The 25404-nt window shown below is 50.8% G+C and overlaps 9 protein-coding genes across 9 annotated transcripts; 4 read left to right on the top strand and 5 right to left on the bottom strand.

Moving 5' to 3' along the window:
• Positions 1-500: 500 nt before the first annotated feature.
• Positions 501-2646, top strand: BDV14DRAFT_167972 (uncharacterized protein). The gene has a single exon (XM_073767771.1). It carries the CDS (start codon positions 1123-1125, stop codon positions 2386-2388), a length of 1266 nt encoding a protein of 421 aa, XP_073631380.1. The 5' UTR covers positions 501-1122; the 3' UTR covers positions 2389-2646.
• Positions 2439-3921, bottom strand: BDV14DRAFT_197194 (putative sister chromatid cohesion protein Dcc1; the record flags this gene model as incomplete). Its single annotated transcript, XM_073772614.1, has 4 exons — positions 2439-2606; positions 2658-2824; positions 2886-3718; positions 3803-3921. The coding sequence occupies 4 exons, from the start codon at positions 3919-3921 to the stop codon at positions 2439-2441; spliced, it is 1287 nt and encodes a 428-aa protein (XP_073631379.1).
• A 479-nt stretch (positions 3922-4400) lies between these two features.
• On the bottom strand, positions 4401-7785 carry BDV14DRAFT_187853 (Anp1-domain-containing protein; the record flags this gene model as incomplete). The annotated part of the gene is made up of 5 exons (XM_073770997.1): positions 4401-4817; positions 4871-5190; positions 5237-5919; positions 6739-7100; positions 7153-7785. The coding sequence occupies 5 exons, from the start codon at positions 7783-7785 to the stop codon at positions 4401-4403; spliced, it is 2415 nt and encodes an 804-aa protein (XP_073631378.1).
• A 2602-nt stretch (positions 7786-10387) lies between these two features.
• Positions 10388-12042, bottom strand: BDV14DRAFT_153842 (2,3-butanediol dehydrogenase). The gene is made up of 6 exons (XM_073766636.1): positions 11870-12042; positions 11766-11799; positions 11442-11690; positions 11298-11384; positions 10763-11242; positions 10388-10702 (listed from the first exon to the last, which is right to left on the bottom strand). The coding sequence occupies exons 1-6, from the start codon at positions 11951-11953 to the stop codon at positions 10572-10574; spliced, it is 1065 nt and encodes a 354-aa protein (XP_073631377.1). The 5' UTR covers positions 11954-12042; the 3' UTR covers positions 10388-10571.
• A 493-nt stretch (positions 12043-12535) lies between these two features.
• BDV14DRAFT_167931 (pepsin-like aspartic protease) lies at positions 12536-14467 on the bottom strand. Its single transcript, XM_073767770.1, has 3 exons — positions 13727-14467; positions 12914-13677; positions 12536-12834 (listed from the first exon to the last, which is right to left on the bottom strand). The coding sequence occupies exons 1-3, from the start codon at positions 14110-14112 to the stop codon at positions 12707-12709; spliced, it is 1278 nt and encodes a 425-aa protein (XP_073631376.1). The 5' UTR covers positions 14113-14467; the 3' UTR covers positions 12536-12706.
• A 754-nt stretch (positions 14468-15221) lies between these two features.
• BDV14DRAFT_197189 (uncharacterized protein) lies at positions 15222-16895 on the top strand (the record flags this gene model as incomplete). Its single annotated transcript, XM_073772613.1, has 4 exons — positions 15222-15567; positions 15623-15924; positions 15995-16110; positions 16163-16895. The coding sequence occupies 4 exons, from the start codon at positions 15222-15224 to the stop codon at positions 16893-16895; spliced, it is 1497 nt and encodes a 498-aa protein (XP_073631375.1).
• Positions 16896-17234: 339 nt separating this feature from the next.
• BDV14DRAFT_153825 (uncharacterized protein) lies at positions 17235-18250 on the top strand. Its single transcript, XM_073766635.1, has 2 exons — positions 17235-17602; positions 17657-18250. Exons 1-2 carry the CDS (start codon positions 17320-17322, stop codon positions 18175-18177), a joined length of 804 nt encoding a protein of 267 aa, XP_073631374.1. The 5' UTR covers positions 17235-17319; the 3' UTR covers positions 18178-18250.
• Position 18251: 1 nt separating this feature from the next.
• On the bottom strand, positions 18252-20250 carry nbp35 (Fe-S cluster-binding ATPase). The gene is made up of 2 exons (XM_073766634.1): positions 19948-20250; positions 18252-19873 (listed from the first exon to the last, which is right to left on the bottom strand). Exons 1-2 carry the CDS (start codon positions 20030-20032, stop codon positions 18933-18935), a joined length of 1026 nt encoding a protein of 341 aa, XP_073631373.1. The 5' UTR covers positions 20033-20250; the 3' UTR covers positions 18252-18932.
• A 1434-nt stretch (positions 20251-21684) lies between these two features.
• BDV14DRAFT_167926 (phosphatidylethanolamine N-methyltransferase) lies at positions 21685-25103 on the top strand. Its single transcript, XM_073767769.1, has 4 exons — positions 21685-21880; positions 21960-24537; positions 24596-24686; positions 24760-25103. Exons 1-4 carry the CDS (start codon positions 21712-21714, stop codon positions 24808-24810), a joined length of 2889 nt encoding a protein of 962 aa, XP_073631372.1. The 5' UTR covers positions 21685-21711; the 3' UTR covers positions 24811-25103.
• The last annotated feature ends 301 nt before the right edge of the window (positions 25104-25404 follow it).

The following is a 25404-nucleotide window of genomic DNA, read 5'->3' as shown; positions in this document are numbered from 1 at the left end:
ATCAATCCCGAGCCCAATGAATCTCTGGGTTGTCAATAAGGCAAGGTTGCTGTGAATGTAAACTGATCAAAATCCCCTCCAGCAGACCAGGAAAACGGCGCCCGCTGAGGCTCTAGAGAGGATATCCAAGGCTGATTTCCTCGTAGCCTCGAAGTGGTACGAGGTTGGGTTGGGCCAGGGAGCCTTGGGAGGTCCGAGATAACAATCGAAGAATGGTCGCAGATCAGCCGAACTGTGGAAGTGGAGTTCTGGATGGGCTGTGGGCCCAGCCTTCCCCAGGTACTGCCTTCTGACAGGTATAGTAAACAAAAGGGCGATGAAGGTAAGAAAAGCAAGCTCGCTGTTGATGCAGAGACAAGAAAAGATTAAGACAAAAGAAACTGCAGCGAACACAACCCACGTGAGGGGCAGCGCGCAACGAAAGGCTCGGCCGGCCACCACCACCGACACTGTAGGACATGAGCAGCCTATCATGCGTCGCGATATTCACATTTTCGTCGCCCTATTCTTGGAGTCCATTTTTCTAGGAATCATGTCGTACATATAATATAAGCCTCAGGCGTGCTATACATATTGTATATGACTTGGGTTGGATACAGATAGATAGAGGTGCTTAGCAGCGGCTGCCATTACTAGGGTCGGCCGTCGATCATTTAATGTACACCCAACGGTCGCTCAATAGATCGTTTCCTTGGTATTCCTAGCGCGAGATCAACGCTCTGTCTGTGGCAATCCTAGGCACATTGGAAATGGACAGTTTGGAAGGTGTGTCTATAAACGGCGTGCCAAGACCAGATAACAGCCCCTCCACAGCCCCTCAATGACTGATAGAACATCTCATCCAACAGCACCAGCATTCTTATTCTTGCGTAAAGGTATCAAAGAAGTCAGTGAATGGCCACGAGAATGGCCAGCAATGGACTGACGTCAGCAGGATTGGCCAAGAGAAGCAGGTACAACCTTGGGCTGCCTGGGGCTCACATGGGGCCGCTTGCCATCGCTTGTCCTCGGAAATGACAAATGGAAACCACCCCCGAGCTCTGCGGCGCCGCTTTGTTTAACACTTATATCAATGACTCGGTCCTTTGACTTGGAGATGGCTCTTTGCTTGCTACCTGTTCAATGAATATTCCTAGATCAATAAATCACTCTGCTCATTGGTTTCCTGCGTGTTTTCCCCTCGCTCACCTCAGTACGCAACTTTCACAAACTCACTCGATTGCAAGGATGATCGCTGCTTGTACTGATAACGAACTGCCCCCGGGGGACTCTCCTGAGCTTGTGCTTGTCCCGGCGACACCAAAAGAACGAGTCGAATCCATCAAGTTGAACAGCACAGAATGGAAGGGTCCTTTGGACGTCGACGCCTATCTCGCGCGTGAAGATGCCTTGCATTCCCAACGTCTGACCAAGAAAGCGTTGATTGTCTGGGTTCTGGTGGATCGTCGCCAACCCGAGGATGCACGGATGATTCTGAGTTCTTGTGAAACATACAGAAAGACAGCAATGGTGGCTCGCGACGGGAAGCTGGAGGAGGCTTCGGTTCAAGGTGTTGGTAGTGTCTTTTGTCGCTCGGACTTCAGAGGCAAAGGATACGCGAGAAGAATGTTCCAGGAACTGAGCAAGAAGATGGATGCCTGGTCGATGGATGGCGAACACAAGAGAAAACCAACATTCAGTATTCTATACTCGGACATTGGGAAGAAGTTCTATGCTCAGTTCGGCTGGAAACCTTATCTGTCTTCACATTTGGCACTTCCGTCAACTTCCTCGGGCGACAATTCTGCTCTGGCTGCGCTCCCGGGTGTGAGAGCATTGCACTCTAATGACGTCGAAAACTGCATGTGCAGCACTAGCATCCTTGAGAAAGATCGAAAGCTCCTGCTAGAGGAGTCCATGCGGACCCGTGGCCCAAAGATAGCAATTGTCCCAGACTTTGATCACTATCTTTGGCACTGGGCAAGAGAAGAGTTCTATGCTCAAAGGCTCCATCCTAACAGAGAAAAGCCAATGGTAAAGGGTGGCGGGAATGACGATGCGAAGGTGTACTGTGCCTGGAATAGGACGTTCGGTGAGAATCCACAAGAGAACACATTGTATATTCTCAGGTGGGTGTACGACGAGCCATCTTCCCCGGCTGAGACCTTGAAAACCGTCAAGGCAATGGCTGCAATCCTCAAATGTGCCCAACTAGAAGCTCAAGAGTGGAACATGGCGCAAATCAAATTCTGGAACCCACCGGCCCTCTTGGAGAAAGCCGTCGCCTTGCTAGATCCGACTGCTAAAATAATTCATCGCGAGCAAGACAGTATCGCGTCGCTCAGATGGTGCGGAAAGACGGACGAGCATGTGGACTGGCTCCTGAATGAGAGGTACGCATGGTGTTGAAGCAATTCCACCAATAGATTTAGACGACTTTGCATGCATGGGCAGTTGAATCACCGCTTCTGTCTCTTTTGGTTCTTGAACAGTTCATGCCAGTTCCTTGTCTTTTTAGCAGTTGTTGCTGCGCTGGCATCCGTCGGAAGGTTCTTCTTAGCTTTCTGTCGATCACCTTCATTCGCGAAGCATATCGTTTTGGGTTCGGGGCGCATAATGCAGCTCTCCTTTTTTACTATTAGCAAATCACACACAATTTTACGCCACAATATCATTACCGGTAGAATAGATATGGCGACATCCTCTCTCCAAGCTTCAGGGAGCTGGTCTTTCCAAGCGCTGATCAAGTCACTTTCACCGATAGCAGAGGTAGGCCCATTCGCCATAGCCTCAAGGTAAACCTCCCCAACCCACCGAACACAAACTTCTTTGTCAATGCTCGCCCCTGTAATCATTAGCTCTAACCCTCCTCTCTTCGTTGACCAGGAAGAATAAGACAAACTCACACTTCATCTCATTCACCTCACTCAAACCCCTTTCCCTCCCCTCCCCGACCTCCCTCACCCTCCCAACAACAGCCTCAAACAACCCCCTCGGAAACGGCGCAAGACCCTCGTCATCAAGAACAGACTTCCAGAGATCCGAGACCAGGAATTGAGATCCTAGATTTATACCCTGTAATACGGAGCCCTCGACGACCCGCTTCCAGACCTCGAGTTTCATTTCCGCGGAGGGACGATAACATTGGGTTGAACGTACGAGTGCGCATGTATCCACCCAGTCCCTTTCGCATTGTGAACTCGAGACGGGGATATCGGCGAAAAGGGCTTTGAGGATGTTCTTCGTTTCGGGCCCGTCGATGTCAATGTCATCGTTGTTGTTGTCGTGGGACTGCCCTTCATCTTCCCAAAGACCCCTATCGTATACTCGCAGTGCCTTGATCAGGAACGGCTTCGCGGAGAATCCTTCTGCGGGGGTATGCAGTTCCAGCGTCGACCCGCATTTCGAGATAGATGTCACGGTTCCTTCGATGTCGAGATTGACTTCCTGCTCCTCCTCATTGTCATGGTCATCGGCATCCATATCGATATTCTCATCTTCACCGTTTGTTTTTGCAGCGCCAACAATTTTCAAATCACCCTTCTTCACAGCACCCCCATGGCTAGGCCGCAGAATATGCAGTGAGTTCGACGAGTGGACTTGGCGGATTGAATATGTCTTGTTTGCTGTGCAGAGGTTCACGTAGTCTGTTGCCGGGTTCGGAGCGGTTCCGGTGCCATTCGTGGCTGTTGTGGATGGTGCTGCTGTTGTTGAGGGTGATGGAGATTTGAGTTCTAGACTTTTCGCGAAAGGAAAGGAAAAGGATTAGCTGGTGATCCTTGAGACAGAGGCTTTCAGGCTGGTGGATAGAAGCGCAACTCACACAGGCGGATCCTCAGAAGCAAGCAACTCGGCCAGGTCTGGAGGGAGTTCGAGAAGCCTGAAGCCCTGCTGCGGGGAGCGGTGGGTGAAGAGGATGCTGGGTGTTGATTGGGTTGACATTTTCGTGTATTGTTTCGCGGACCAATACTCTGTATATTCCGTGCACTAGACAGCCTGGGAGATGTCGGCCCTGTGCAGTCCGGGCTTTCGAGTGCTGGGCTTGGTGTTGAAATATGAATCTCGAAAGGGCGACGCGGTGGACGCGTGCCGGAAAGTCTCGCGGGCGGCCGTGGGGCTACATGCACGGACCACTGCTTAATGCCCCAGGGCCAGGTACAGCGGGCTGTCAAAGGCATGCGCTACACAGTAAAGGGACAATATTATGGATCGCAGCTTCTTCCAGTATTACCGATCATATTATGTATAGTAATGCAGGCTATGAAAACAATGCGACATCCCACAAACCAAGCAAAATACCTCTAACAACACCAAGTAGTACATTTCGAAAACGTCAAGTAGATCAACATGCTTCATCAGGAAAGAAAAATGAGTAATGCCCGGTAGCCAGCACAGGGCTCTATAATGTTGGCATGAGTCGTCTAGCTTTGAGAATCAGCATCAGCATCAGCATCAGCGCCCTTGGCCGGCGCTTGCTGAGCGGGTTTCTTTTGAACCTTATCTGATGATGAATCAGGTTCCTCCTTTTGGGTCTTGTGAGAATCAGTGTTCTCCAATGGCGAGCTGTCAGCATCCGCGACGGTGTCTTTGCCTTGCTCTTCTTCCTTCACGGAGTCTTGGACAAAGGCGTTGTCGATTTCAGCCTCGACCTTAGGGTCCTGGAAATAATTCTCCTCGCGTTGTTCGCGATCGGCTTTAACTTTGTCTTCAGCCTCTTTTTGTTTGCGCTCTTTCTCCATTTCCTCTTCGTGTTTGAGGTCGTCCACGCTTGGCTCGTACAAATGCCAGATCGTGTAATGTGGGAGACCGACGACGGAGAAGCCCATACGTTTCGCCATCTGTAAATTTCCATTAGCAACGGTATCAGGATGTAGTTTACAAGGGGACATACCTTTCCGAATCCCTCTGTCTCAGCGTGCCTCTCGAAGCTGAATGCCGGAAAGTGTACTCCCGCCCGGAAGACCTTGGCCTTCGCAAGGATACTAACACCGCCAATGCCGTCCAATTCCATCTCCATGTCGGGGTCGCCCAATGGATCGCGGAGGTAGGCTAAATGAGGTCGCCATGTGGCGTACTCGGCGTAACCTTCCACAATAACTGCATCTTCATCAAGTGTCTCTGCGAGCGCCAGAGCTGTCTCGGATTCCTGCCACGAGTTCAAATCGTATGGTTGTTCTCCGCCAAGCCATTGGGGTAGCGGCCGCCAGACGTCTGTAGATATTAGACTGAGCTTACTTATGACAAGATGGTGGCTTACTTGGTACGATGACATCCTTGTCATGCCTCATAAGATCCTCAAGAATGGTAGAAGGCGCAGTCAACACGTCCGCATCTCGCCAATAGACCCAGGCATGAGTTGGCCGAAGCGTAGCACTGAGCAGCCAATTCCGCGCCTGAGCCATCAATTTCCGGCGCCCAGCTTGTGCAGCGAAGCCATGCCTGCTCTCCACGTCCTGATTAACCTGCTGCCCGAAATCTTTCTGAATGACGGAGATCTCTCCGAACGGATTATCGCGGTCCTCATCGTGCTGTATCTCATCCAGCATCTCTGACAGCATTTCATTTGTCCCATCCTTTGAGTCCGAAACTAGGAAAGCGAGATCGATCAAGTGATGCGGGTACGTGAGATTTCGTAGATGCGAAAAGAACATCGGGAGGTGCGAAGCGGCGTCGCGAAGGGGTGTGCACATCAGCACGCGGTCTCCATGCTCCCAGCCGCTAGCGGAGCCCTTGACTTCCGCAAGGTCATAGTATCGAACCGTTTGTATTTGGAGGTGATCGGAGGAAGAGAGAAGGCCGAGGGACAACACGGGAAGGACGGAGGCCCGCCATGAGGGAAAGATGAGGACGAGTAGGAAGAATGCGATGCCGCCGAACAAGCAGGTCCGTTGTATGAGTTGTCTTCGTCGTCGTAGGGCCGGCTGGGAGCGCGGTTGAAACCTTGGAAATGATAGAGTTAGCAATGGGCACAATTACGCAAGTGGTTGCCAGCAACTAGGAACTATTGCTCACTTATGGGGAGAAATCGAAAAAGTGCCCTGGCCTCCTCGAGGGTAGGCTGTATACCCGTTCGCGAGGGCACCGTGCCTACTCATTGCTGCAGACCATTTAACAGTTGTTGCCTTCTGTCCAGGCCAAATCACTTAGAAGCCCTCCAGATTGTCAAGGCGCAGTTGTGTCGTGATTTTCTAGCTCCGATGGGGAGTACGCGTCACGTAGGGGCCGAGGGGCGCAATCGGAGGAACAGCGAAGGAGAGGTAGGTCTGGAAGCGATTGGAGGCTCAGGATGAGAGAAAGAAAGCGACAGGGAGGCAATTGTGTCTTTTCCACGCATTAATGTTCTATTCGTCGAGCGATGACGATTCGCAACTCTGGCCCAGACCTGGCCGGAGATCGGGAATCGACATGATCCGCCTTACTTCCGATGCCACCGCATCCCGTTTGCGGCCATGTAACCATCACTAATTCACGGTTCTGCGACCTGTGCCTTGATGCGCTATTCACAAGATTCACTAGGTACTTTTAGGTTATCTATTTACAATTTTTGTTGGAGGCATTGCCTTCCATCGCTAATTACAAGTGATTGACGCAGAAGGTCCATGCGACAATGTGAGGTCGAACGCTCGAAACCAAAACTCCAGGAATGCAAGGACAAGTCTAGACCCAGAACGCAAGACGCAATGAAGAAACCGATCGCAAACGCCATCGCATCAATGCCCCAATCAGCAGCTAAGCCGCGACATCCTTGATGAAGGAGACCCCATTCCCTTGACACCGACCTCAACATGCTGGAGCATCTTCTTTAGCAGAGCATCCATCTGCTGAGGGTCCCGCATGGCAGGAATGACGGATCCGGCCTCGTATTCGCTGTCCAAGATATAATACCGCTCCCTGCCCCAGTTCTCCACCGTGTCGCTCCGGAATGCGACTTTCGCTATCACCTTGGCTGGAACACTAGCCTTGTTAATCGCGCTCTTGGAAAACATTCGCAGGAAGGGTCGAAGGCTGGTCCGGGTTTGGTGGGCCATTTTCACGGACGTCGGGGCTGCGTTATCCCAGTGGCTCTCACTCGTTAGGACTCCGGGGTCGAGGGTATATACGTTGAGGGAAATGTTTCCGGTCTGAAAATAGACGATTAGCGAAGACTAGACCAAAGGGAGGATGGCGACTCACCAACACCAAGCTCCGCCGCAGTGCATACATCGCAGCACTCATCAGCAGCTTGCTGCTTCCGAAGCGCTTGGTCGCTTCCTTTGCACTAAGCGGCTCTCCGGGACAGACACTCACATTGGGGTCTGGGTTCTCGAAGTAATCAAGCGACCCCTTTGCGATGGAAGAGCATCCGACATTGATCACCCGAGCACCGCCATTCGGTGTACCATCACCGGCCTTGAATGCCTCGAGGAGGTTGACTGTCAATAGGAACGGCGCGATACAGTTTGTCTGGAAGACCGGATCGTGGCCATCTCGTGTCACTTGCTCAGTGACGTATGACGAGTGGGCGGCGCAGTTGATCAATAGTGTGACTGGAGGGATCTCTCGGTTTCGAACTCTTTCAACGGTGATATCGGAGAAGCTAACGACGGAATTGAAGCTGGCAAGGTCGACCTTGACGAATTCGATAGATCGGGGGCCGACGAGGCGAATACGTTCCCCGACTGCCTTGACGCTTTCTGATCTGATATCGCGGGCAATGAGCAACAGGTGGATATATGGCTGCGTCTTTGCAATAGCCACAGCGATCTCCGAGCCCAGCGAGCCATTCGCTCCTGTGATTATAGCAGTACCGACCAGCGGAGTCGCCATTGTATGATGCTTTGAGGAAAAAAAGTTAGATCAACGAAAGAGTGGCAGTGAGGAGATCAGGACTCCAAACGAATGTTGGTGATAAGCTGTTGCGGTGCTAAACTGGTCAAAGAAATAGTAGCATGATTAGCAGCGGAGCAGACGATGGCGAGATATAAGACAAAAAAAGAATCACCCACGACGACAGCACAGCCGGGGCTCCATCAGCGGACTAGAGGCCTAAGGGCGGTTTTCCCCCGTAGAAATACGAGAGGACACTGCGCAGGCGAAAATAGGAAACGCCCAGCTCCGGACCAAGCAGCGCCAGGCTAATCCAGATCGTGGAAGTGAGACTCGGTCAATCGCGCTGGACGAAGGAAGTGGGGTTCGATGAAGATCTGTCAGATGAGACAGGAGGAGTATCAAGAAAGTAACTAACTATCTGTTCTCTAGGAAGGTGAATAAGAAGAGCAGTGCTAAGCGAATGCTCACTTGCTCAGACAAAGCCAACAATGCAGCTCTCTCTACTCTAACCAAACCGAGTATCGCCTTCCTCCGACAATAAGATCTGTTCCATAATTAACCCCAAACTGGACTAAGCAAGACATCGACAAGGCAGCGGACGTGTCACTCACTACTCACTCATCGTCGCACTGTAACTCTGTGCATAATTTATTGCCATTATTTAGATATGGCCTGCTTTCCGGCACTTCACTTCCCTCTGTAATACTACAGTCCCGGTGGCTTGGGACTCCAATCCAGCCCTAGCACCCTACCCAGTACAACTAAATTTGCCCTTGAAAACAAAGTATCTCGTCTACAAAGCCTGACTGACAAGTTCCTTACAAAAAAGTCAACCAAAACTTGCCGCCCACAACGCCGATCAAACTCTCGTGCCTTGGCTGCTGGTCTTGGTCGCGCCATTCCGTCTTCTTCCTGCCTTACCGTTCTCTCTCTTACTCTCAAAGACTCTGACGGTCCTCCGCGAGTCAAAGCCAAGCGACTCGTCGTGGCCGTGCCCACGCTACACCCATGCACATTTCAATCCTTCGCTTCCGCTTCGCTTCGCGCTACATTCTGCGTTTGGAATTCAACTGAGCGATCTGATCAACGAACCCTGTTCAAGTTTGAAAAAAACGTGGTCTGGTCGGGAAGACCGATGAGTTCGCGGCGCAGCGGTGAAAAGGCAATGCATTGCTCTTGCGTCTTGCATTTGCATCTTGCAGGGGCAAAACATTTTCGCCCTGTTGATCGCGAATTTGAGGGATTTGAGGACCTGACAATCTATACTTACTTTGTGTCTACAAACGAGTACCTAACCTCGTACAGACTCAGGTACCCCTTGCACAATTACGACATCCGATGTACGTAGCCCTTTCGAGTCGATTGGAGATCAATACTCGATGACCTCAGATCTTGTACTCCAGCTGCAAACATATTTTTGGGATCTCGGAGATTCGTCGGAGGGTATCTGTATGACAGCCCTGTACAGCGCACCACTCACTTATGTCCGCAGGCTGCTGCACAGCGCTTGCTCAGCCACAATACAACACCGCGCGATGTATTAATATGTTGACGACTGTAGTCTCCGACGCAAGGAGCATGCCATAATGCCAGTCTTAGATGCGACCCTGCGCGATATTCTCCGCTGTCTTCGATTTATAATCAGTTCAACTCAACTTGCGCCGTCTGCATTTCAGCTAGACGAGGCTGAGTCTCTGCACCCTGCTAGTCGAGCCTCCAAGAGCAACCATGCACGATGAAATCTCTGCTACCCAGTCAATTAATCTACATCGGTGACTGCCGAGCTCGCTAGTACACTAACTACTAAGTGGACATGACACGCTGACACGCTGACAGGCTCCTCGGCAGCCCTAAGGTACCTAAACCTAGCCAGTAGCCAGCGCCTCTTGCCACACCCCCGGCCCAACTCCGTTGGCGCCAGCCTAGAACCTTCACTTTCCCACGCCAACTCTAGCCAACGATGCCGGGTGGTTGGGCTGAACAATCCCTGCAAAACTGCAACTTGCAAGGAGCAAGTTTCTCCAGTTGTATCCGGTGTTTAGCTTTGTTTCAGTTCCCCTCTCGTCTGCTTCATGTACACGTGTCTGCTTAGATGAATTATGACTGTGCGTATGGCATGTGCATGTCATGGCTGTTGGCTATGGAGGAGGTTTTGGTTACATTGAGGGTCCGGTTGTATCCCGGTCGCCTCATGGTGGTTTTTATGTATGGACAGGGATTTTGAGCGGGGTGTGCCGATGCATAACTCCGTACGGCGTAGTGCATATACGAGGATGTGAGGCTGCAAAGTGCAAACTTGAGTTGAGATGTCGATTACTTTTGGCGGTTGGTAGGCAATCGTTATGTTTATATCTACGATTTAGGCAAGGAGGTCCGACTGGACATTTTAGTGAGCCTCGGGGTTTGCCTTCTTGACCCCTTGTCAATTGGCTGATTTTCGAATTCTTGGTGCTTACGGCGCTGGAGTATACCGATGTAGCTCTAGTAAGCGAAAGCGACTCATCTTTGTCGAGATACCTAGGAGTACAGACAACGTCATGATTCAGGTTTTGTGCAACCTCATTGAGGCGCAGATGTTTACTGTCAGTCAAATCGTCCGATACGAACTTTCCGAGACAGTGGACCTTATACAGAGTACAGTGCGACAGTATATATTTAGGCTAACCACCTAGGTTCCAGAGATTTTGTCGGCTTGATGAAGTGACCGCGCCCCGGACAGTGTCGTCGTAATGGCGCCAATATAAAGAGCGCTGGTTGGATATAATCTAGTCGCTCGTTTCAGATTATTGCGCAGCAACATCGATCAGGATCTTGACATGCTTGTCCTTTTCGTTCACGAGGGCCTTGAAACCCTTTTCTTCAACGTCCTCCATACGAATCTTGCTGGTGATCATTGGCCTGGGGTCTATCTTGCCTGTTGCACAAACCCAGTCAGCTTCTCTTCACTCGATAATAGCACCAAATGATGACATACCCGTTGCAATGGCATCGATGACAGCCTCGAAGTCGCCATCTTCGCAGATTGCCGCGCCAATGACGTGCTTTTCGTATGATACAACGTCAAAGGCATCAATGACCGGCTTCTTCTCCCACAGTGACACGATCGTCGTTGTTCCCCTCACACGGATTGCTTGCATCGCTGTATCGAACCCGGCTTGTACACCGGAACACTCGAAGCTAATGTCTGCACCTGCATCTATCGTAAAGGCGTGAATCTCGGCGACAACGTTGTCGGTGATAGGGTTGAACACATGAGTTGCGCCTAGTTCTTGGGCATACTTGCGTCGCTGATCGGAGACTTCGGCGACCACGACGTTTTGCACGCCTCGGGCTTTGAGAACTTGCACGACTGCGAGGCCGATTGGGCCACCACCTACCACCAGTGCGGTCTTTGCAGTTTCAACAGGGCTGCGATCCACGGCGTGCCAGGCCACTGTGAGGGGTTCGACGACCGCTGTCAGATTTGTTAGTGGGCTACCCATCGGTTGAAATGGTATTGATGGACTCACCACCGAGATCAAGGGGAAAGCCCTCGGGCAGTGGAATGGCATGCTTCGCTGGAACAGCGACATGATCTGATAACCCTCCCGAGTTACCTATTCAACTCCCCTAGTGAGACTTGAAAACAGTTCCAGAAATCGGATAGAACTCACTGCTGAAACCAATAAATCCAAGACTCCGGCAACAGTTTGGCCTCCCATAAGCGCATGAAGCACAGGTCCCGTCTGACAAATTTGGCCTGATAGCTACTCGATCACCAACTTTGAGCCCTATGACGTCTTTACCTACTTCCTCTATCGTGCCACTGAATTCATGGCCTAGCGTCACAGGAAGCTGCCCGCCCGTGAGTACATGGGGCGTCGTGGGTATCACAATTGGGCCTGCAAGATATTCATGCAGGTCTGACAATCAGCACAGGGGTTAGCCGACGAATTTCCCTTTAGGCTGTGCAACGGGTGGCAAGGACTAAAACACACCACTTCCGCAGATTCCAACAAAGGCAGGACGAATCTACTCATGAATTGATTAGCGGACATATGGCAAATTTGGTAGTGACTGGGTAGGCGATGCTGAGACTAACCTTGACCTGGTCATCCCCGCAAACAGGTTCGTCAATCTGGTCCACGCGGATGTCGCCGCGGCCGTGGAACCGAACGGCTCTCATAATGCAGTCAGTGTCGGAGCGAAGAAGGTATTGTTTTAGTCTAGGATATGCAGAACAGAGGATTTTCGCAGATTTGGAATTATCTGGAAAATAAATGTTAAAGTGAAGTGGACCGTTGTCCTGGTTATCCCCCAGATTTCATCGGAATATCCCCGTTGGAGATGGCAGAAAATGTGGAATGCCCCGCCAACCCCCATCGACGGTTTTGCTTGCTGATAACATGCTGGTCAATGAAAATAGGACATTAAACATCGAGCGCTGGTTATGTCGCTATTGCAAACAACGATTGCCAAAGTTGAAACCTCAAAGACATATCCATGAGAGTGGGGAGGAATGGTGTTCGAGAGTTAGAGATTGCTGGCATCATGCGAGGCTGCATAAATCACCTCAGCCACAATGCCAACGTACCTGTCTCGAGTTATGTGGCTCGGTTGCTCCTTCCTTGTGAATGTTCACAATGCCATAGAGATCACTCAGGGAAAGAGCGACCGCTGCCTTACAAATCAGCCCAGTCGTTCCTTCCTTTATTAGCTAGGTGATGCGGTACGCTGCTGCTATGTTTGAGTAGGTCAGGTAGTTATATGTGAAAATAGTTGCAATAGTATGCCTTTTTGCATTTGTGAAGACTGAACGCTAGACTGAACACATCTCGGTGGTTTACTACGGGGCTAATATGTACAAGCAGCTCTATCTTGTGATTAAATATCTATTGTGACAGCCGAAAAGCTAGATTGAAGGGACGTCTGAGATCCATCAAGCCGGAGAAGCAACGCGAAGTGTCGGACCACGCAGATCGAAGACGACGTAGAAGGCTTTCAGGAATGTGTCACCAAGGATTTGCATATCGAGTCCTTGGTTGGATTGGACGCCTCCGTAGCACACTGCGAGTTAAAGTCAGTTAGGCTTGCATACGCAAAAAATAAAGAAAGAACGAAGAAGTATCATCTTAAAGAAACATACCAGCAGCTCCCGTAGTTGTGTTCGTTCCGACTTCCGAGTAGTTGATCAGACTACCAGGTACTGTAGCTAGATGCTGGGATCCAACAGCAATGGAGAGATTGGGCAGGTCGGTGTCGCAGGGGTAGATGTAGCCCGAGGCACTGGATGCATATTGTGCGCCTTCCACTTCTGCGTAGTATTCTTCCACAACGGTTGGGTCGAGGAGCATGAGCGAGGTTCCTGTGTCTGCGATTGTGTCGACCGCATGTTGATGGTGCTTCAACTCGCCATCTGCGACGCGATAGTACGAGGACTCGATCTTCCAAAATCCGTCTGTCGAGTCGACAGTAGCGTTAACAAGGTCGCCCTTGAACTTTGACTTGTCGATTGTGCCAAATTCATATTCGCCGACTCCATCGCTTATAAGAGATGCTCCGAGGACAGGCTCGTCCAAACTTGACGCAATGGTTTCAAAGAAGGATTTCTGTTGCTTGGGCTTGACTGTATTGATCGAGGTAAATCCAAGGCCAACGAGGCCATTGCTGTGGGTATCCGAGAGGATGGATGAGGAAACTTTTGTGGGCAGGCCGATCGCTTGACCTGTCACAGTGACTCCTCCGACATTAACTGTATCGGTTCCGACGCCACCGTAGGCGTAGGAGTCGTCACCATAGGTGATGTTGAAGGTCGAACCCTCCATATTCTTGAAAGTGTCGGACTTTGAGGGGTCGTAGGCCGTGTGCCCTTCGATCGACTCCTCGGGGAGTCGAGTGTTCACTACCCATCTGCGAAACGAATCAGCAATGTTAGCAAGAAGGAACCGGGTAGACATACAGATCAGACGATCCCGTGTCAAAGGTTACGACGAGATCTTGGCCACCAATGGAGATAGGGGAGACGAAGGACGCATCGCCCTCGACAGATTTGGCACTGACGGCGCCGACGAGGTCGGGCTCAGTGACCTTTGCTTCGGTCTCAGTGGTAGCGACAGCGGTCTTGACGTTCGGTTCGAAGTCATCGAGGTCGAGACCGATATCCGTGGCGACGATTCCATACTTGACATAGGCCTTGCGCAAAGCAGCAGGCCCATAGATCGTGTTGCTCCGGCGAACTGTCTCAACCTTGAACGATCGGCGCTCGGGTTGCTTCAAGGACGTTGGAGCTGAGACCACTCCGGACGCGAGCCCGAGGGCGATCAATGCGGATTGAATTAGTCTCATCGCAAGTATAAAAGTTCTTGTGATGAAAGGAGTGAAGTATCACGCGGCCTAAGCGATTGTGGCTGGTGAAATGGGCTATTACAGCAATGACAGGACTTGCTCCAGAGCAAGAAAACTTCAAAACACGAGGAATGAATGTGAGGGAGTCAAGTCCAGACCGGACTCCTGTCTGAGACGTAACGAAAGAAGAGAAAAGAAGGATAGGGGACAGTCTCACAGAGGGATTGTCGCACCTACTGTTAGAAAGGAAATGAATGAACTGAATCAGCACATAAGGCTGGCTGGGTGTAGGGATATAAAGAGAAGAGAAAACACAATCATCAACGAACGCATTGTCGAAGCCAAAGCGCAGAACAGCTTGAGTGGAGCGGTCTTCAAGAGTCTTGGGCGAGTAAATGCGAATCAGCGGCTTGCCTGGCTCTCATCTGTCTGACACAGTGGACAGCACAAATCCATCTCGAGCAGTCGGATATCTCCATTAAGCGCATAGTATGACTTGGCGCCTAGAAGCCAGCATCAGAAGTAGCCAACGAGAGCGCAGTTGTTGAAGAGTAGTGCCTGGGGTGAAACGTCAAAGCCCCTGGTGCAGAAATGAAACACCCGGCAGTGTGGCACTGGGCACTGGCAGCGGCACGGCGGCAGTCAACGGCCTGTCAGGAGTCAGGAGTGCTGACTTGACGAATACAGCTCCGTTGAACAGCAGGCAACAGCGATACTTCAGTCACATTGTCTTGAAGTAGAAATCAAGATCGAGACTAGATTCTAAGCTGATGCTGTCCAACGGTCAAGCCGGTGACGACGAGATCAGCCGCCAAGCTCCAGACGCCAGTGGGTCGTCAACAGTCTAAGTCTTAGTCTGTATACACTTGGTGTTTAGTTTGTATACAAACCTCAATTATGATCGCTTCGCCGAAATCCAGCTATGTTTCTTTGTTCGTCTGGCGAATCAATGTTTGTCGTCCAGCCTATCAATGGCTGGCCTTGCGATTGACTCGTAGAAGACGCTATCGCCACGTCTGGCCCCCACTGGTTCTCTTCAGGGATTCAGTTTTCGCCTTTTGCTCACTCTTCGGTTTTGAACCTTGAGCCTCGACAATATTTCTATTGCAATGAGCTCCGACTTCCTCTTCGTCGACTTTGGGGACGCCAAATCTCAGCGTCTAGCCTTGTCCAAGAGAAAACATGCCTTTTTGCAGAAGAAGCACCACCAGCGGCGCAAGGAAGAGAGTCTACTGCGGCTGAAGACTTCAATCAGACCCTTCGCTAATGGCTCAACGTCCGGGCCAACAGCAGACAATGCAAGACAACTACAGAGCCGTCAACCCGATGACCAGATCTCCCACGTACCCCTGATGCCCCTTTCGTTGCAAAAGTCAATTAGCCCTGGCTTAGTGGACCCTTTCTCTACACTCCCAATCTCTATGGCTGGCCAGATGGACTCTTATTTCTACCATTGTAAGCCAAACAGCAACTACCCTATGTCTTTACTCTTGCTAAGCTCATAGAACAGACAAGAACTCATTTTCTCGATCTATTTATCCATTCGAACCTGACAAAATGAGCGCCTTCTGGTGGCAGAGGTCGTCCGATGATCCTGCTTTGATACAGGCTATTCTAGGCACTAGTGCATGGCATCAGTCTTGTTTAAGGCAAGCAACCGGCACATGTGCTGCAGTTGCGTCAAAGTCGGCCATGGACTCAATCCAATTGCGGTCAAGATCGATGAAAAGCCTCCAGCATGTCTTGGGAAACCTCGCAGAGGCCTTCCTAGAGACAACGATTCTGACCATTGCCAAACTCATCTGCGTAGAGGTGAGTGGAAGCAGACTTGAATAAGTCTCCGCGCTTGAAGGCTGAAGAATTGGGCTAACTTTCGCGGAAGTCTGGCACCGCCAAATTGGACGCTGTGAGCGCCCACGTGAGTGGTCTTATAAGGCTTGTCCACCTGCGGGGTGGCTTGGACAACTTGGAAGACACTACGATTACTACAATATATAGGTACGTGATATCATGTTTACCCCGAAGGCGCAGTGCTGACCATCGCACGAAGTGGCGATTATGTGCGAGGGCTCTTGACGGGCTCGCCTCCTGCTTTTCCCATGTCAAGTGCATGGAAGAACAGACTTATTGAACAATCAAGAATCTCAAAAGGGACGAGGGAGAACTCGATAACAGAAATCCCTGGATTACGCTTCTTTACCTCGCCCTGGTCTCGAGATCTCGATCCTACCATGAAATCGTTACTGCGCTTGTTCCAACGGCTCACCCTTCTAATCAAGCCCACAGAGTACGAAGACTGTACAGGAACCCTGGCCGATAACAATCTCGTTATATTGGCTGGTCATCAATTACTTTCTCTCTTTTTCTCTGGTGCCCTAGCAAGATTCCAAGAATCTCTTCGACTCGCCATGGTTGTGTATTCTGCGTTCCGCATTTTTGATCTGCAATTCATGCCAAACAGTCGAATAATCGTGGATGACCTTGACCGGACTTTGCACTCATCTTTCCCAATGTTGAAAGACAAAGCGCCTGACTTGCTTTTCTGGATACTCTTCGTCGGTGGACTGGCATCTCAAGACTTAGATTGCCACGACTGGTTTGTCGTCCGGCTTGCAGAGGTGGCGGAGTGCCTTGAGATATACGATTGGATTACGGCATTGTCACTGCTGAGACAATTCTTCTTCGTCATTCGACCAGCTGAAACGAAACCCGAATGTCTGTGGAATGAAGTTTTGACGCGGCAAACCCACACGCTGACCTCGGATGCCCCCCATTTGCATTGATGTCATTGCTAGTCAGGATACACAACTTCTGACTATCCGGCAATTGGGCTCATTTGGCCGTAGATACTGTGCTTGAAGATAAGGACCGCGCACTTTGCTAGCAGGAACCAGCCAGTGAGCCCTGAGGCGACACATGCTTCGCAGAGTCAACATATAATTCTTTCAATACAACGCCGCGTTAGGGAGGAAATATGGTGGAGATAAGGAGTGGAAATTATAAATCCGCCCGCAACTTTGCTGGATTGGACCTGAAGTCGTTCTTAGAGCCCACTTGGGACCCGCGCCGATCGCTTTTTACAAGTTACAACATCCGGACTTAAGACGGTCCCCGAGCATGGTTCTATAAGTCCTGCCAAGGCTCTTCTCGAACTTCCTGCTTACCTGCCAACATCTTTATACGATATCTGGAACACATTTGACTACCATGGCTGCCACTGTTGTCCTCATCACCGGTGCTAACACCGGAATTGGCTTCGAAATCGTGCGTGCTCTCAGCAGCTCGACCAAGCCCTATCACATTCTTGTCGGTGCCAGATCTTCCGAAAAGGCGAGCAATGCAATCAAAGCGGTTCAAAAAGAGTTTCCTACCTCGGCGAGCTCGTACTCATCCGTCGTCATTGACATCGAACAAGATGAGTTGATCCAGAGCGCCTTTCAACAGATCCTTTCGGCGCATGGCAAGCTAGACGTTCTCATCAACAACGCCGGTATGTCCCATTGAAATTATGTCTAACAAGCTCATTACTAACAAAATTATATAGGCGCTCAACTCGAAACAAAACTCACCAGCGGTGAGATCACAACAGAGCGCGAACTCTGGGACCGCTCGTGGAGCGTCAACACTTCCAGTACACAAGTCGTCACAAGTACATTCATCCCCTTGCTTCTGAAGAGCTCCGACCCACGCATCCTCTTCATCACTTCCGGAACCTCAACACTCGCAGGCTCCGAGAACCAGGCCATCCCAATCAACCACATCCCCTCAGCGGGCTGGCCAAAGACCACAGACTCTATCAGGGTTCGAGCCTATCGCAGCTCCAAGGCTGGTCTTAACATGCTCATGCGCGAATGGCACCGTATCCTTAAGGAGGACGGTGTAAAGGTCTTTGGTATCTCGCCGGGATACCTGGCAACTGGGCTAGGCGGCGACGCGTCATTCAATAAGAAGATGGGCGCTGGGGATCCAACTGTGGCGGGACCGTTTGTTCAGAATGTTGTTGAGGGACAGCGCGATCAGGATGTCGGGAAGGTTCTGACTAGGTTCGGTATTCAGGACTGGTAATGTCTCTTTGCCCCTCTTCGCTCGCAAAGCTCCCCGTCATCTACGAACGCAATACATCTATAGAAATCTAGCTGCGCAAACGACAATGGCTCGCTATTGTGATTCTGAATTCTCTCTCTCAATAACTGAGCTGCTTGAAAGTCTCCTGCATAGGACAAACATTCTAACGTAACAGTCCTTCAGGACCTATCTCACAAGCGTCGCCTTCGAAGCTATGCGTACCTTCTCAAGAGGGCAGCACGGCCAATGAACGGCCGAAGCTATAGATACTAGACTATGTGCCCGTACCTAGTTACTATACTACCTACTTGGCCGTGCTTTCCTGTCACTTATAGCCCGGTCGTTCCTTCCTCATTTACACGTCCGGTGATCGCACCTTCCTCAGCGGTTGGGCGCCAGTCGTTCCTTCCCTATTAGGTGAGGACTCGCGCCTTCCCTAATTACTGACATCACGGGTGCAAGTCGCTCCTTCTCTCCCGACGACAGAGCTGCGTTAAATTTGCTGAGGCGCACGGTTGATCTTAGGAGAATTGAGTTACTGTGATGGTATTGAATGTGTGCCAATTTGATCCGACGTTTGATGAAGAAGGGTAACCGTGTAGCTATTGTAGAAGACTTTTGAATTGCTATGCTGTAAGCCTGTATATCTAATCGCGGTAAGGGCGAGATCATAAGATGGTATCAACGTAAGAATTCAACCCAAGAAAAAGAAACTCCAAGAAAATGCATAAGCTGCCAAGTAAGAAGAAGTCGGATCAAGCGTCCTCAGGCAGAACGTCGTCTGGGTCCTCGCCGACCATCTCGCCCACGGCCCTGACAACTTTCTTGATTGCCAAACTCGCCGGGCTGTCTGGATATGCATCCACGAAGCTCTCTCCCAAGTCACAAGCCATGCCGACCCTGGGGTCAAGGGGTACAGCACCGAGGAACGGGATGCCCATCTTCTTCGCAAGCCTCTTTCCGCCTCCCGTTGTGGCGCGGAAGATCTTCGACTCGTGCGTACAGCTCGGACACACGAAGCCAGACATGTTCTCGACGAGACCTAGGATTTTGATCCCTGCCTTGCGACAGAAATCAATCTCCTTGCGCACGTCCAGCAATGACACCTCCTGCGGCGTTGTAACGACCACGGCCCCATCAACACCCGACTCCTTCAGCAACGAATTGACAGAAAGATGCTCATCTGACGTGCCCGGTGGGGTATCAACAATCAGATAGTCCATCTCGCCCCAATCAACGTCCTTCAAGAACTGCTTGATAAGACCATTCTTCTTCGGGCCGCGCCAAATCACTGCGTCGTCCCGATTCGGCAGCATGAATTGCACGCTCATGACTCCAAGATTATCAGATACCCAAACGGGGCTCCACCCCGCGTTGGAAACATGAATCGTCTCGCTCTCAACGCCCATCATCTTCGGGATAGAAGGGCCGCAAATATCCGTGTCCATGATACCACATGTTGAGTCTGGGTTCGATGCGAATCCATGCGCGAGGAGAGAGGAGAATGTCGACTTGCCGACGCCGCCTTTGCCGGATAGCACGAGGATCTTGTGGCGGACTGAGGCGAGGCGGGAGGTTATGAGGGGGATGTCGGGGTCGGGTCCCTTGGGGGCAGAAGCACAGATTTGTTGGTTTGGACAGCCGGCACAGGCGTCGCCTTGGCCTGCTTGGTCGGATTCGGGGCCTGGGCAGTGTTCTGTTCATGGCTTGTTAATATAAGGTGCGATAAGAGACTGGGTTGCGGGGTGGAATGGAGTTCGGTGGACGTACCTGGTTCAGGAGCGACGAGGTTCGGAGGGGCCTTCGAGGGCGCCTCGAGGTAGGTGGAAGTTGGCTCTGTGAATGAGGGCGCCATGATTGCTGATGTGCTGAACCCGATGGGTTCTTGAGATATCAATCAAGTTCAGATAGCGGGGTTTCGGAAGCACTCTGCCTCGAGGCGATGTAGCAGATTGATAGCAGCACTTTCAAAGCCAGGGAAATATTGGAGTCTGGAGAATTGCAAAATGTTGTAAAGAAATCACAAAGGTTGATAGAGGGCTGATAAAAGAGTGGCAATTCCGCGGAAGAAGATCGATGCTTGATAATCGGGTCCGCAACTGACAAACGATCGGGTGGCGATTGGATTGGCGCGGGGGTGCTCTGCCTGCGGTATCGAAGCCTGGATACCTGAGGCATCAGCATGCACATGGCAATGCTCTACGTAGATATCGCTTGAAAACGAACTGAATTGTGCCATTTTCTAGCATTGATTGTGAAATAATGTGTGCGTCAAGTACTACATGCGCTATAGCGTTAGATTTCCAACAATGGCGCAATATTCGTTGGAATGCTTGAAAGCAAGGATCCCGGATCATGGATGCGCAGTCTAGCAAACTTATGTAGTTATGGTAATATTGATTTTATGAACTGATTGAGATGTTCTTGCGAGGCGTACAGAGTATTCAAGTACAGTGGTCAGACTTCAAAAATATGTTTCTAAGTGGTTATGCTACGAACGCCTATACTTCGCCCGGAATGTCCTGACCGTGCGAATCGGGGCAGAGAACTGAAAAGGGATATCAAAAGGCTTGATAGATAACCTAGATTGAGTGAAAGCCGCGGTTTCTTCAGAACGAATACAGCGAAGGACTAATGAGCAAGCGTCTTTTCATAACAAAGTTCAAAGGCGATCAATAGAATGATGGCGGGGTAGCAGACAATTGTCGAGTGCTTGGCGGTTCATCCGCATATGATGTTAGTGTTGATTTCATATACACCCTGTCTGACCTGTGTACTGTTTATCGGTGCTGGGATTCTCGACAAGGAAGATTGGGGGTGGGCGAAGGCGAAATGAATCTCGCATTCTATACCCTGGAGGCCTGGGGATTTCCCGACTCCTGCAAGCTCGTCGCAAATGCAGCCCTGGATTGCTGATTGGCCGGCAAGACCCGGGGTAATTGATCCATGTTATACGACAATCCAATTATGCATGTTCTCGCAGAGATTTTGAAAGGGTTGGTCAAGGGTTGTTTGCGACGGCAAAGCTTGGACCTAGATCGCATCCGCAATTGCCGCTGAGATAGAGCACGGACCGTGTGCTGCTGTTGCATATTGATGAAGACGACACACGTGCTGTTTAGATGCACTAGCGAGACTCTTCAGAGGATTGCATAGTGATCAAAAGCAAGAATTATTCGTTTCTGAAAGCTCCATAAACATGCTTCCCCGCTCGCCGGAGCCGGAAGTCGTGCATAAGTCAGTGGACTGGACACGGTCTCTCCCGCGCTCTGTATGCGAGGCCTGCAGCAGCAATCTTGCAGTCTTCGTAAGACTCCTTCCCAGGCTGGAATCAGTGAGGGGTTCGATTATCCACAGTTGTTAGTAACAAAGGACGTTGGGAAGTTGGAGGGTCTCGGTGCCTGTGACGTGAGTTGGGGCCGCCCAGGCCAATCAGATCACAAGACTTAGCCTAGCTCTTAAATAAAGCGCACTCCCACCGTCACATGCTTTTTCCCAAGTTCCCAACTTCTTTCTCTTTCTCAACTTCGCACCATGGATCGTGGCCTCTCAACAGGCACCCAACAGCCCGACGCTGGGTTGAGGGAAAGAGCTGTGACTTCTCAGTCTGACCTCACCGTTGTCGAGAACCCCACTACCTCTAGCCAGAACAATGGCAAGGACAAGCCGGGCAAGACCTTTGGTCGAACTCCAGATGGTACAGGTACGTGATGTTGTCAATTGAACGCGTCGAGTTCTGCTTTGGCCCTCTGCTTCACATTAAAACTCACTGCCTGCTACAGCTTTTACCGTACCTCAAACTCACGACATGGTCACTCAGCTCTTGTCACCCTCCGAGCCCAAGAATCTTTCTGATCTTCTCGTGTTGACTATTCTTGCTGCTCACATTCTTCTCCTCTGGAAGCTTCCTTCAGGTCTCAAAATACCCGTCTTTGCCGGAATCTACCTCTTCTGGCGCGCAGGCTACAATGCTGGGATAGGATGGTTACTTCACAACCAGTCTCACCACAAGACCCTCGTTCGCTGGGCTGAAAAGTCTCAGATCTTCGCGAACCCTTCTACCGGCAAGAACCCCTATCCTAAGCTATACTACCTCATCAAAAGTGAACTTGAGACCAAGATCCCCAACGATTATTCCTTCGAGGAAGCGCCGCTTGAGTATAACACTTGGCTTGTCTTCAGGCGCCTTGTGGACCTGATCTTGATGTGCGACTTTGCCTCTTACTGTCTCTTCGCGCTGGCCTGTAGCAATCACCCTGCTAACGAAGGCATGCTGATGACCATCTTGCGATGGACTTCTGGCATCGCCCTATTCCTGTTCAACCTCTGGGTTAAACTTGATGCCCACCGGGTGGTCAAGGACTATGCCTGGTACTGGGGAGATTTCTTCTATCTCATCGACCAAGAGTTGACCTTTGACGGAGTCTTTGAGATGGCACCTCACCCCATGTATTCGGTCGGATATGCCGGCTATTACGGTATCTCGCTGATGGCAGCAAGCTATAAAGTGCTGTTCATTTCTATCATCGCCCATGCAGCCCAATTCGCATTCCTTGTGCTGGTTGAGAATCCACACATTGAAAAGACGTACAACCCTCCCCCACCGCGGAAACGTACTATCAACGAACAGGACTTGGTTTCAACATCATCACAGTCCTCGGATTCTCCAAAAGCGCCATCCGTGTCCGAAGAAATTACTCCCCATGCGCCAACCTTCAACAGTCCACCTCCGGCCGTCCACAATCTGTTAGGGCTCCACAACTTAGACCTGCATAGAACTACGGATACCTCCTCCATACTCGTCCAGTTTCTTATGTTCTCCTTGACGTTTCTGACACCTTCGACACCTGGGTATCAGATCCTGTTCGTGGTGAACGCCGCCGTATGGAGGCTCTGGTATTCAGTAGGCATTGGGTATCTGCTCGACAGACAGTCAAACTGTAAATCGTGGACCCGGCATTTTGTCAAGTATGGCGAGACGCCTCACGAGGCCTGGCACCAGTGGAAGGGCACGTACCACCTAAGCATGATTATGTGTTACGCGAGCTTTATCGCCGCAGTATGGAAGATGTACACTCTGCCGTCTGACTGGGGTTATGGCCTAGCGATCCTTCGCCACGTGCTAGGGGCTAGTCTTATCTCCCTGCAGATCTGGACGTCAGTCAGCATTTATGAATCATTGGGCGAATTTGGCTGGTTTTACGGGGATTTCTTCTTCGACGAGTCCCCTAAATTGACCTACAATGGCATTTATCGCTTCTTGAACAATCCTGAGCGCGTCTTAGGGCTTGCCGGTGTGTGGGGTGCAGTCCTAATCACTACCAGCGGCACAGTCGCCTTCCTCGCCTTTCTAAGCCATATTCTCAGCTTAGGCTTCATTCAATTCGTCGAGCGACCTCATATGCAGAAGCTGTATGGCCAGAGCCTGCGTCAAGATGCTGGTCTAGTCAAGAGCTTAAAGCGATCGCTGCCGCCATCCCTGAAGCAGCTGCATGGAAGCGTTGATAAGATGTTCGACGAATCATACGAGTTCATCGAGGAGATCATCGACTCAGCGCGCCCCAAGCTAGCGGCCGGTGTGAACACCTTCGTTCGTGATACAACGGCTCTTTTCCAGAACTATCCTGCTCGTGTCACCATCTCCCGTATTGATGCCGATCTGGCCGGTTTCGACCTACGCGATTACTCTCTCTCCGTTGAGGCAACCTCACTGCCTAATGGCGATGGTGACTTCAGCAAGGAAGGCGGTAACGCCCGCTCGCCTCTCGATCGTCGCGGTGATTTGGAGAACCTCATTTTCCCATACGGCGCAACTGTAAACGTCAAGTGGACCGCTCCTCTCAACCACAGCAAGAAGGATTGGATCGGTCTGTACAAGGTCACCGACAACACTTCTCGGGAAGTTTCTCGCGTCTCCTCCCAAGGAAGATGGGTCGCTGTGAACCAAGGCTCCTACGACAATCTGACTTGCGAGAAAGGCATCGTCACTAGCGACATTCTCCAGACATCTACCCAAGGCACCAACGGTGAAAAGCACGACATCGCAACTGGCGAGGTCACTTTCTCCGGCGACAAGCTCTTCTGGTCTCAGGGCGTCTTCGAGTTCCGGTACCACCATAACGGCAAGCACAATGTCATGGCTATCTCGCGACCCTTTGAGATTCGCATCCCGCGCTTCGAAGAGGAAGACCACTTTGATATGTCCCAGACTGCTGTTGAAATGAGTCTTCTCCCTGTTATTCAGAACTGCTTCGATCGCGATCCGGATGTTGCGCCTGAGACTCCTGAAGAGCAATACGGTAGTTTGGTCGAGCGTGATGGGAAATTTGCCAAGAGGGTTGTGTTTGCTGTTCATCAGATGTAAGTCTATCTTTTCAACTTCTCCCTTCTCGGTCAAGGACATTACTAAAAGTACCAGGTTCGGCGTCGAATTCGCCCCAGAAGTCGTCCGCTCAGACGGAAACGTCCGCAACCTCGCCTGGAGAATCTGCAACGCAAAGAGGGTCCTTGTAAGCTCCTCATTTCCTTCAATGCCTTCATCCCGCCTTCATCATGACTAACCTCGTCCGTTCCCAATTCTAGGCCCCCTACAGTATGTCCCGCGGCGGTGCAACCACACCTGACGAGAAATGAGTTACGGCAGTCATAGACGGATGGGTTTAAACCTGGGCTAGGACAGCTACTGTTGTCAATCCTTGATGTCTTTTTTATTCGTTATTCTTATGCATTATGTATCATGCATTATGATGGTGTCGAGGGGATACAAAAAGTGAATGGGAGGTTTACCTAGTGTACTAAAGCATAATGGAGTGAGGTGGTTTTAGTGCTTCTATTTTTAGGTATGTTTAGGAATGTGCCAGGGGTTGGGGGAAGATGGTGCTGTAATATCATTATGCAGGAGTACTACTATTCTTAGGCTTGATAGGTTGAATTCATACTGTATAAAATGGCTCGTCTCCCTCTTGTCAAATGAGATTGTTGTGCGTTGCTACAAAGTAGATAGTTGGTAAACCAGGCCGAAGGAGCAACCGACGAGCCCGTCCATCGCACCTGCCATATACGTAGCGCGGAAAAATCCATATAAGTTAGGAAGGAGCGCTTCTTCGGGGGAGTCCATCGCACCTGCCTTGTCAACTCAGGACTTTTCCGCCTGAGACAACGGTAACTTATTCAAGATTACCTAGCGGCTGCTTTACATTCTTGCCAACGCACTCCAGAGCCACTCAC

This window comes from Aspergillus stella-maris (genome assembly GCF_047715825.1).
Source record: "Aspergillus stella-maris strain CBS 113639 unplaced genomic scaffold BDV14scaffold_9, whole genome shotgun sequence".
Lineage (NCBI taxonomy): Eukaryota > Fungi > Ascomycota > Eurotiomycetes > Eurotiales > Aspergillaceae > Aspergillus > Aspergillus stella-maris.
The sequence above is the reverse complement of the archived record's forward strand: the minus strand, read 5'-3'. Positions and strand labels throughout refer to the sequence as shown.